At 36.7% G+C, this 12,431-nt stretch overlaps 1 protein-coding gene across 2 annotated transcripts in view; it reads left to right on the top strand.

The window, feature by feature from the left end:
- LOC121878063 (CAAX prenyl protease 1 homolog) overlaps positions 1-12,431 on the top strand; it is a 33,468-nt gene that overhangs the window by 400 nt on the left and 20,637 nt on the right. For both annotated transcript variants that reach the window (XM_042384041.1, XM_042384042.1), the window contains exons 2-5: positions 2,880-3,026; positions 3,382-3,585; positions 5,597-5,692; positions 9,380-9,578. In XM_042384041.1, coding sequence (XP_042239975.1) covers positions 2,880-3,026; positions 3,382-3,585; positions 5,597-5,692; positions 9,380-9,578 — 646 coding nt within the window. The remainder of the gene's footprint in view (positions 1-2,879; positions 3,027-3,381; positions 3,586-5,596; positions 5,693-9,379; positions 9,579-12,431) is intronic.

The following is a 12,431-nucleotide window of genomic DNA, read 5'->3' as shown; positions in this document are numbered from 1 at the left end:
AGTTTAAAAATGCTTCAATGAATAATATGTTCATAAAACTATTGGTGTTTTGTATCCTGGCCAAAGAAGAGAGATTGGGTTTTAATTCAGTAAAATTGAAGATTACAGTAACCAAAGAATCTGATATAAAAGTGTTTCTAACCTAACCTTAATATAATATAAGAAAATGACCACAGGGAAAAAGTTCTTTGTATTGAGTGTAGTGAATTTCAGGATTTCTGTGGTTGCTGTTTGCTTCAATATTACCTTTAATTCTAGATGTGTCCGACTCATAAGAAAGAACAACTTAAGGAAACTTTCCATTAAAGAAAATGGGTAAAAAATGACAGGTGCATCGGTTATCCGGTATACGAAATCGAAGTTGAAACAATATTTTTCCTTTGGTTTTTGATGAGTTATGAATTAGCTTAACCTTCATTTCTGGCGCAAATCAATAGTTTCTGAGCTTAATCCCCTCCTATCTCAGAATCTACAGATTTGTTATAAAAATCAAGGTAAAAAGTCTTCAAAACACATTGAAAACCATCAGAAAAACAAAACCCTAACCAACCTAACCTAACTGGGGAGCTGCACAGTTGTTCGATGTTTGTATGTCACGAAGTGTAAGAGGCTGCACCTGGGATGTACCAACGGTAAGGAGGTGTATCATATGCCTCAATGGGACAAAGAAACTGCATTAATTGAGACTGAATGTGAAAAAGACCCCGGTGTGTATGTTGACAATGAGCTGAAGTTCTCGGGCCATTGCGAGAAGAAGGTGAATCAGGCAACTAAATTATTAGGTCTTATAAGAAGGTTGTTCAGATATCTAGATGGTCCCTCCTTCGTAATGATCTTCAAGAGTGAAGTGCTTCCCCGTATGGAGTACTATCACCACGTCTGGTCCCCAGGATATGCTTGGGACTGTCAGTTGATTAAAAATGTCCAAAGAAGGGCCACCAGACTGGTGCCTGCACTATGGCACCTCAGCTACCCTGAGAGATTAGAGTTCCTGAAATTGCACAGCCTATACTACAGACGGGCAAGGGGGACCTAATTGAGGTGCATAAACATCTCAAAGGGCACTACTCAGTCGAGTGCCCTTACCTGGACCTGGCGGACGCTCGCCCCACAAGGGGTCACAGCTCAAGGCTGAAGAAGCCGTAAGCCCAGAAAACTGTGAGGGGCAACGTCTTCTGAGTGAGAGTTGTGAACTCTTGGAACAATCTGCCAGAGAGTGTTGTGATGGCACTGAGGGTGAGCTCTTTCAAGACCAGACTTGACCAACACTGGAGCAGGTTCAGATACATTCAGGAGCCAGTGCACGCCCAGTACTTGCCAACAGTGCATAACAAAGACGTGGCCGATCGCCCAGGCGGCTAATGAGCCAATCGGTGGTGAAGATAAAAGTAAAAGTAAAAAAAGTAAAAAGTAAAGTGTACCGCCGTGTCGTTCGATGTTCTGGGTGTGTACTGCCACGCATGAGCATACATAATAAAAAGTTAAATATCTCATTTATACTAAATTTGTGCCAGAAATGTCATTGAAGAAAAGTGTCTTAGAATTGTCAAGACTACTGATTGCAACAATAAAATTCCCGAGATTCGTGTAGTGGCAATAAGTGAAATAACACCAAAAACTTGTTGGCCGTGGTTGTTTACACCAGCCATAGGGAAACACTGGGGTCCATTCTTACGTAGGGGCCAGCCAAAGAAACCTACCCACCCTTACCTAACTTCCACCCCTTAGACCCCTAGCCATATTAAACAGAATGTACTTATTTTGATATCTGGTACCAATGAAAGTAACTTTAATGAAGTGTCATGGTGTACTTAAACATTTTTAGGACTGGTGTAAGACTCAACTCTTATGTTTTCCTTATGGCTGGCATAAGAATAGCCTAACCTAACCTACTATTGCTATAGAAAAAAATTGATTCCTAACTAAAAAAGAATCTTAGTGATAATGGTAAAAAATCGAAATACCTATTGGGATAAAAACGAGTATTAACCATAGCCACTTCCAAACTTATTTCTTACCTCAAGAATAAAGCAAATTTGGTAAGGAATAGCAATTTTCCTATTCAGGTATTTGTCCCTAGTTTATTGAGGGACAGTCCATCTCTCATGATGGAGTACTGTACGGTCATCACATCTTTGGACAAGGGGTGACTAATATAAGTTTAAAAATATCTCAGAGGGCATTACTCAATCGAGTGTTCATGCTTGGAGCAGGTGGATGCCTGCCCCACTAGGGATCACAGCTCAAGGTTGAAGAAGCCACAAGTTTAGAAAACTGTCAGGGCAAACTTTTTTGGAGTGAGAATTGTAAACTCATGGAATGGTATTATTTTAGTTGGTAAAATTATCGTTTTGGTCATCCCTATGTTTTTCCAGCAGTTTTTTGTATGTTTTGAATGTTTTTGATCTTACCTAACCTTACCAAATTAACCTAACGTAGTCACAGAACCCAGGAACTATATTTAACCTAACTTAACTTCCTAAGATTCTCGTGGTGTAGATTAACACAGTATTACCTTTTTCTTCCTTATTTTAAATTTTTCTCTGTTCTTTTTTTTTCACCCCTCAGGCCCCGTTGTGGGTCGTTTGACCTGTGCCCAGGTGGGCTAATTCTTGTAAAAAAAAAAAAAAAAAAATATGTATTGACTTATTATTTTCTCCAGATCATAAAACCAGTGTACTTGGCTAAATGCCCTATTCCCTCTCCTTGCCATTTTCCTTTACAAGGGAGCTAGATTATACTGGTAGAGGAGGTACGTATGTTAAATATATCTACAGTATAGTAATTCTGCTGATGATTTTGTGACCTTAGATATATTCATAACAGAAGTTTATGATGACCTAAAGAATTAAATGATATTCTTGTGTAACACATTACAGCGTCGAGTATACCGAGAGAAAGTGGAGCCACCAGAGGAACTGAAGGGTATCATGGAAAGAGTCACATATGATAAGGCTCGGGCATATGGTCTTGACAAAAGTAATTTTAGCCTTATTGAGGGAGCCTTCAATCAGGTTTTGAGCACGGTAAGTGAAATAAAATTTTTAATGATACCTGTAATAAAACCAGTAGTTGGCTGACTGTGTCTTCAAAATACAATATATTGATGTACAGTTTAATGTATTTATCTTACTTGTAGTGTTTATGGCTGTAACCTAACCCAACCATTTCATTCATTCCTCGTAAACTTTTAATTCAAGGCTGACATCTTTAATAACTGAGTCTTGTTGAGAGATATCATCAGAATACATAAACAATGATTCATGGTCAGTCAGTTGTGCACAAGCAAGATAAATGCCACCAGTATAATACTATATTTGTATGAAATTCAATCATTGTGTAGTAGCTTCTCAAATGCAAACATGATTTATGTATTTGCAGGGTATTATGGTGTGTGGAGGCTTTCCTGCATTATGGACAGCCTCTGGAAGGTTGGCGCAGTGGTTTGGGTTTGCTCCTGACTCAGAAATCCCTCAGACAGTAACTTTTGTGTGTCTGGGGTCATTAATTAACACATTCATCAGCCTTCCCTGGTCAACCTACTTTACCTTTAAGGTGGAGCAGAAACATGGTTTTAACAAACAGGTAAGCATGATCACAGGAAACAGATACACTGAGCATTTAAAGGTGTCAGCAAGAATAAAAATCAGTGTTTGTTCTACTATTTTGAGAAGAAAATAGCATAAATGTAAGATAGGACTATTTTATCAGGTAGACTTGAATTCGTAATTGAAGGTAGAAATTATTACAATATTTTTTTTATTAAATACACTTTGTTCTGCTGCAGGCTTGGGGATTTAATTTTGTCCAATTTTAATTTTTACTTAATTTTGTCTATACTGTACAGTATTGTTAACATTACCATAAGTGCTCTAGAATTAATAAAAGGCAGGGAAAAAAAGAAGTATGTTTGCCTTTTGCTATACTGTACAGTATTGCCCCATTAATGTCTACATTTATTTTTTAAATGTGAATTTGGGCCATCATTGGGAAAGATGAGGATTTGAACATAATTGAGAAATCATTAGAAAGAAGAGTAAAAATAATGTGAATGGCATGTGAAGCTGTAAAACAAGCTAAGGTACAGATTTGAAAAACAATATTATTGAAATGCTGTACAGGTCCTGTCCGAGAGAACAGTGACAATTGAGAATGCTGTGGAGGGTGTGTAGTAGTTTTTCATTGAGTGAATGTGTTAAGAAGATGAAAAGGGTTAGAAAAGGATGTTTGTGCCTTGGAATTCAGTGAAAGAAGAACTGGACAAAAAAGCCACAATTATGAAGAATTAGTGAAAGATATATGAAGGAGATAGGGAATCTGAGCAGAAATATGTGGAAAGGTAATGGAAAATGAAATTGCAGAAACAGGAGATGAGAAGGTAAATTACTGTAGATGTAAGATTAAAAGGTGAAAAAGGTCTTCTGTTTGGAGAAAAGGAGTACAGTATTGTACAAGTGCTCATGTTATTAAAAGGGGAAATGATGATTATATCTTGCATACAGGTGGAAGATCCAGTAAAGAAAACAATGTCCTGGAGGTGAGAGAAGCTATAATTAAATTAAAAACAGGGAGAGATTGTGGCAGAGATGCTGAAAGTTGTTGACCACGCAGTTACTTATTGAGTACACATAATCCATAGTAACGTAATTGTGGTAGGTTGAAAAGGTACTGATTACCAAGAAGAGAATAAGTTTAGAACTCTTGTCCTTGGGAGAAGGTAGTGATGGTAAATATTAGAGCAATGGAAGCATTAGCCTGTTGAACATACCAGGTAAGGTGGATGATACAATACCTTAATGGTATAGAATTTATAAGCAATGACCAGGTGTGATATAACTGTAGAGAAAAGATAGTTTTCCTGAAGTAGGTTATAGAAAAACGTAGCATTAAAGAGTATTTTGTGGTCCTCGATTAGGGGAAGGCATATGAGGGTACTTATTAAAACACTGGACTGGCAATTGATTTTATAATTAAGTAGTAGAGGAGCTAAGTATTAGACACAACGGTGTGATTCTACAGCTATAGTAACATTATAACATGTCTGAAGGTACGTACTGTATATGGAGATTGAGCAAAAGATTTGAAGTACAGTCAACAACAGATGTTCATCCCAAGCCAATTGCATGATATGAGGCAGATGATCTGATAACACTGTATGGGAAGAGTTGACAAATATGCTTCAAATTACATATTATGTAAGATTCATGATCGGAGATTGCCTAAGAATAAATATTTTGTATACTGTATAGCTTAAATGGTGGGTTGGGACGAACTTTTGCTGTTGACTGTACGTGTTGGTATGGGAGTATGATAAGAGTGTAAGGTTTCCTTAGCTTTGTAATGTATATTTAGTATACTCTGCAATTTTTTTTTGTACTCCAAAATTGTATACAACAATTATGTTTATAAAATACCCTCAGCTTGTATTATGGGGGACTGAAGGTAAATCATAGTCCAGTCCCTCAGTGAGCAGCTTGTAATACTAAAGCTGTGAGTCATAAGACTCCATTAGAAAAGATAATTTTAGGATTATTCTTTCTGTTTCAAACTTTATGAGATTAAAATGATTTTCTTACCTTTCTTGACACTTCCACAGACTCCAGGATTCTTTTTAAAGGACAAACTGAAGAAATTCATAGTGTCACAGATGATATCTGCACCAGTCGTGTCTGGTTTGGTCTACATCATCAGGGTATGTTACTTTGGTAGATGGTATATTTATTTATTTATTTATTTATTTATTTATTTGTTTATTTATTTATTGAGAGAGATTCCAGTTCCCACATCAATATAGCAGGAAAGGGATTGAAAGAGTGGACAATATAGTCACATACAGTACTCCTGAAAAGCTAAATTTTCCAGCTTTGGCCAGAGAGTACCTTTGGACTGATTCAGCTTGATGAGGCAATTCACAGAGCAGAAACTGTCATACTAATAGATATCATATTTTTTCTTAGTTTTTCTTGTGAAAACTGCATTTTATTTTTTTAAAGATAATGAAGGTATATTAATACAGTCCTCATTAGCTACTTTGTTATATTTCTTAATGAACTCTCTAGTAACTAGTATAACTGTATTAGTGTACAGTATTAGTGAATTTTAGAGAAAATTAAATTTGTTGCAAAATTGAATTATAAAGGAGTCAAAGCTTAACACTCACTCTTCACCTAGCTTATTATTCTCCCATTCTTGAAGTTTCTGCTTTTTTTGATACATAAATTGATTCAAGTATTCCTTGATTGACATGGTAGATTCATTGTCCAAGTGTTAAAGCGATTTGCTTATTTTAATTATTCATATTATATGTTCTATGACTTTCTACTATCTTGGCAATATTGTACTGTACAATACTGTAGTTATCACTTGACTCACCCAGGGTCAGTGGGTTGGATAGGCAGCTACACCCCTTGTGGTATGGATATGGCCACCCTATTCACTCAGTCACTAACCCACAGATGTGTCTATAATTTTATAGATAAAAATGCATTGTAAATAAAATAATTTATTTATTTATTATTGGAAATTAATTCATGTAGATTCTTTGTCTCTGAATATTTATTTGAAATTTGTGATGAATTATATATTCAACATTTTGAATATTTTATAGATTTCTATGCCATCAAAAATTTCCTTTGTAATATAAACATATAATAAATAGGTAAAAAAATAATAAGCATAAAAATACACACTAGAGTAAAACCTCCATAACTCAAAATAATAGGGTCTTTAACCCTTACGAATTATGAGGGACACTTTCTCTGGAGGGAAAACAAACATAACAGTACTTTTCCGTTATCTGTCTCAATCAAAATTTAATTGTTTCTGTGAACAATATCAGATTTAGGGTTATCAGTCATAATGGTTCAAACACTGGGCACTGAGGGAAAAGCAAGTGGAAAAAGCCTTTATTGGTAGACCGTAGACGTGCACTCCACAACTGACGCCCGTGAACTGACCAACACACGTATAGTATTTGTTTACACAAAGGCGGATGGTCGCATCACATGGCAAAGTGTGCATCATACATACAGTCGGCCCTTAACATACGCGGGTTTAGCATACACGGATTTGCAAATACGTGGATTGCCCCGCCGGAGTAATATTCTGTACATTGAAGTAATTGAAGTACATTCAAATCGCGCGCCATTCAACTCGCGCGCGGCACCGAACACGGAACACCGCCCGCTCCTGCAACCTCACACATGCATAGCTACCAGTAAACAATGGAAACAATGCACCAACGCACCACCAGCTGTGAGTGTCGGTACAGTTGCCAGGGCAGATCTCTTGCGTCATCATAGCAAGCCCAAAGTAGCCAAATGCATGGTATGGTATGCACAGGACAATGTAAAACAAAGTATTCATTTTTTAAAGTTTATTTATAGATACTGTACATAAATTTTTGTTCATTAGATTTGAAACACCAATCTTTGTTAATTAAATTTGAAACAAAAGAAAACTACGATACCGTATTTTCATTAAAATATTATATCACAAGTATATTTTACCTTAACTGTGACTGAATGAATATATTCTCAGAAATAAATATGGAAATGTAATATTTTGGCTGAAATGACGTACGTATTACAGTGGAAAGTGGGATAAAATCATGACGAAAACAATGACTTTCGCTTTCTTTTGTTGTTCAAAAGATTTTACAGTAATCGCTTTTCGAATGGTTTTCAGTTAAAAAACTGTTTTACTGTACTGTATTACAATAATATTCTATCCTATCATTAGCCTCATAATCCCACAACTGAAAACCATTCGAAAAGCGATTACGGTCACATCTTTTGAACGAAAGAAAGCGAAAGTCATTGCTTTCGTCACAATTTTATCCCACTTTCCACTGTAATACGTATGTCATTTCAGCAAAAATATTACATTTCCATATTCTCAGAAATAAATAGTAGTTTTGTTGAAACGTAATGTACAGTATTTAATATTAAAATGCAAAAAGAGCTGTAAAAACAATGAATACTGTACACCCGTAATGTACTGGCTGGCATCTCCACTCGTCCCTGCTCCCGCCAGTCACCACCCCTCCCCGCTCTATCCCTCCGCCTCCTCCACATCGTCACTACTGTTGTATTACAATAATATTCTATCCTAATTCACTTGAATAAATACTACGATACCATATTTCTGAATATTTTCATTAAAATCCATCAAAATCATTTTCCTTGTCATCGTCTTCAGCACCAAACCGCTCCTCCCAGTCTTCTCCTTGAACAGGGCTAGAGGGTACGTGTTTTTCGAATCGTTTTCAGTTAAAAAAAATGTTGCATCACATGTATATTTTACCTAAACTGCGCCTGAATGAACATATTCTCAGAAATAAATACAGTAGTAGTTTTGCTGAAACGTGCCGCGCGCGAGTTGAATGGCGCGCGATTTGAATGTACTTCAATTACTTCAATGTACAGAATATTCCTCCGGCGGGGCAATCCGCGTATTTGCAAATCCGTGTATGCTAAACCCGTGTATGTTAAGGGCCGAATGTATAGTATATTGGGGTTTTCTTGTACAGTGTAGTAGTTAGTTTCACACACTCCTTGGTTACGGATGGGTTCCGTACCAGGAGGTTATCTGTAAGACTGAAGTTACTCTTCCATAGGTAATCACTGAATACACATAGCATACATAATATATATGCAATTACTATACAGGTATGGGACAATTTATCTGGCATGCTTAGAACCTGGGGGTTGCTAGATAGTTTTTTCCGGAATTTTGGGCACCAGGCATAAAATTTACATACCTAACACATAACACAGCCCACAAGTTGGGTATGGTTGGAAATAGACCCTCTCGGACTTGGAATTACTTTGCGCTCATTTTAAATAGGACTTATGGGAGTGTAATCGTAAAGTTGGAAGTCTGTTCTAAATTACTTAATTAAATACTAATTTACAGTTGTTAGGCAGGCTTTTTTGTTGTTTGGGAACCGAACCCTATTTTTCCCATATGCCATTCGAGATACAAATATTCACCTTACGAATGGTTTTCAAGGAACCTACCGGTAACCCATTTGTAAAGCTAGGGATACCTGTATGAACCAACTCAGAGAGGCCCAGCTCTTAACTGTGTTTGCTGCCCTTATTGGTATCTCGTGTTAAAATAAAAAAAAAAGGAAATGTATTGTTCATACACACATTTGCATATGAAAACGTTGAAGGGTATAATAACTTCATGCACATATTTATGTTGCTAGAGGGAATTATGTTGTTGAAGCTTCTGTTAACCAAGGAACACACATAGATAGGAACTGGTCTTGAGTTTGGTGAGGTCAAGGTTCACTGTCATAGCAGGACCTCAAGTATTTTATTAATTTTATTATGATCTTTTATAAATGTATATTTTTATGCTATAATTACAGGTTGGTGGAGACTACTTCTTTTTGTACCTGTGGGGTTTCACAATGATTGTTGTAATGTTCTTCATGACGGTCTATCCAGATTACATAGCACCACTCTTTGACAAGTACGAACCACTTCCTGAGGGTGATCTCAAGACCAAGATTGAAGAATTAGCAGCACAGATTGAATTCCCTCTTACTAAACTTTATGTAGTGGAAGGTAGGTGTTCACTTTCAAGTGGTCTTTTGTGATTAATTTTTCGCTATTGTTACAAACATCAAAAGTGCAGGTTCAGTCTAATTCATACTCCCAACACATAATTAATAACAATTCTAATGTCTTTATCAATTAATTTTTCATTGAGGGGAAGAGATGATTGGCCTGTAAGATCATCACACCAGAATACCTCCTGGTACAACCAGCAATGTTCAGGGAGCTTCCTGTGTTTTGGGGCAAGGATTTTTCCTGTTGGACCAGTGTTAACTGCTCCATTTATTGTTGAATTGGAGTTTATGAAACAAGCTCCAATCCTAGGCTACATGTACTCCAGAAGGCCATCAGGTGCCCCTGGACAAACCCTGGAGCTGATTCACTTTACTTGAACCCCTTCTTCATATTTGCCCTGCTGACAAGGAAATTCACTGAAGGAGAAAGCATGGATTCTTGGCCATATGCCTCTTACCTTTAGTCAAAAGGTTGGATTTCATACTGCAATCTTTCTATTTATTGGCTAGTGTTCTTCAAAATGTGACCTACAAGATTTCAGACCAGTTAGGAAAGGTTAGGCTTTAGTAATATGTCAGGAACACAAACGAGAACTTTGGATCTAAAGATCACTAGCCAAACTTTCCAGCAACTTACAGTATAATAGAAGATTCATCACAGAGTGGGGTTCAATCCTTTTATTCAGTGTAAATAGATAACTTATGAAGAATGCTTACAAATGCATAAGTCCAAGCAAAAGCTGAGCTAAAATACCACAGAAAGTAAGTAGACACAAGCACATGCTCTTTGACATCTCTATATGTGGAAAAAAGAAGTACTTGAGTTAAAATTACACTAAGAACAAGGAGATAGTAAGATACTGGATTATTGAAAGACAATGATTAATGGCTCCAGTTTGTTTATGTCCAAGAAAGAGAAGTCTCTCCTCTGAAAACTGAAAAAAAAGCAAACTCCTTCCTGAAGGACCACTCAAAACATATATTATAATTGGAGAAGGAATAATCATTCTAATGCAATTTAGTTTTAAATACTGCATTATGTTACCCAAATGAAATGTGTGCAAACCAAAAGAAAAGGCTTTTGGAGGTAAAGCCTCTGACACAAGGTATCTTGTACTTAACTCGATTGTTGTCAGCATCTAAAAAGGGTAAAGGGAGGAACCAAATTTCTCCAGCTTCCAGAGGCAAAGAGCATATTATGAGACTGTTGCTTAGGTTGTCTAAGTGTAATAAGAATCATGCCCGAGACCAACAGCCACTGAACAGAAATTAATCCTCAATAGAGTCCAGGGATCAAGCTAATCTATGGTTCCTGTGATAGCATAGGTGTGCAATCATATATGGAACTGTTTAAGTATTAAATCCATATTGTGTTTATGACTCTTCAAGGGTTACAAAACAGGTTGTGCGAGATGAAAGCCAAAACAAAATTCACAGTTGGAGGCAACTCAGGCTAGGATGTAAGGGTGGGTTGCAGTTCTAAAGTGTCAAACAACTAGTAAGTTTGCTCAATGGTGCCGGTAACACCTGTGGTGAGAGTCTTTATAATGATTCCCTAACATCCCTAACATTTGTTTGCCCAAATGAAGGAACTACAGTACATAATATTTCTTAATGAAAAGATTGGAATTCACAAAACAGTATTAGCATATGTGCAGGATTTGCAAATCTCATAGATGAAGCACATCCTAAATGGTCAGAAAAACCAAGGCAAGCTTCCTTAAAGGGCTATGGAATGCATCATTACTTAAAGTTTTCAATGATTTTGACCGAGCTGACGGGCGTGGCTGATGTACGTACACTTGGCTAGTGGTAACGTGTAACTTAATTAGCCGCGATTACCTGATGGCAGCTCTCCATGCTGTATGGTATCTTGCAGCCTCTCTCGTTAGGTTTTCAACTGTAATGTGATATCTTCCAACCTCTTCCCATATTATTGACCCAATTGCTCTCATCTATTCTCTCCATGTCCAAACCCTCTCAACTTACCTCTATGTAAAACTTCTCCAATACAGAACTCTCAATACCCCCTAGCTACCCTATTAGCTCTGAACAGGGTTTCCTATCTTTCAGCATCACATTGCACCTTCACCTCACCATTCTCATTTCAGCTCACTCAATCCTGCATTCATATTTCCTTTCAATAGAGGAAGCAACTTCCTAAACTTTCTCGCCTTTGAGCTAGCTTCAGCCAGGGCTGTGGAGTTGAAGACAAAACCTTCGACTCCGACTCTGTCAATCAAAAGAAAAAATAAATTTATTAAGAATTCAAGATGGTAACTAGAAAACACCATTTACATGTATATCTAAGGGTTCGATCTCAGCATATGAATTTTGTTTAAGCTCATAATCGATGTGGATCTAAATGATGATCCTACAATTCCTTTTTAAAAGTAAAGTTATATATTTATGTACATTAAAAAATGAATGCCTTAATGAGGAAAATGGATAAACCTTACATGATTAAGTTATTAAATTAAATTTGCCTTAATCTCTCACCAAAACAGGTTGTAGCTAATTGTTTTGTAGCTGAGAGCCTCTGTGTGCAGTTTTCAGCGAAAACAAAATTTGATATAATTAAATTTCTGATGATAAGAAGAGACTATAGATCCCAAAATTATAGTGCTATACTGTACCTGCTACAATAAATTCATAATAATGTACTTGGTAAATAAATTCTTTAATAATTTAAGAAAATTGGGATCAAATTGGAATCCACTGCAATGAATATGCCTGAGTTCCTTATATTTGTTCTTAGGAACGAATGAAAAGCTGATCGAGATCCGGTCTGGACAATTTTACAGCTCGACTCCTACTTATTCCTCCGACTCTCGACTCGACTCCGACT

Source organism: Homarus americanus, unplaced genomic scaffold (assembly GCF_018991925.1).
Source record: "Homarus americanus isolate GMGI-L3 unplaced genomic scaffold, GMGI_Hamer_2.0 scaffold45562, whole genome shotgun sequence".
NCBI classification, from domain to species: Eukaryota; Metazoa; Arthropoda; class Malacostraca; order Decapoda; family Nephropidae; genus Homarus; species Homarus americanus.
This window is presented reverse-complemented; position numbering and strand designations above follow the sequence as displayed.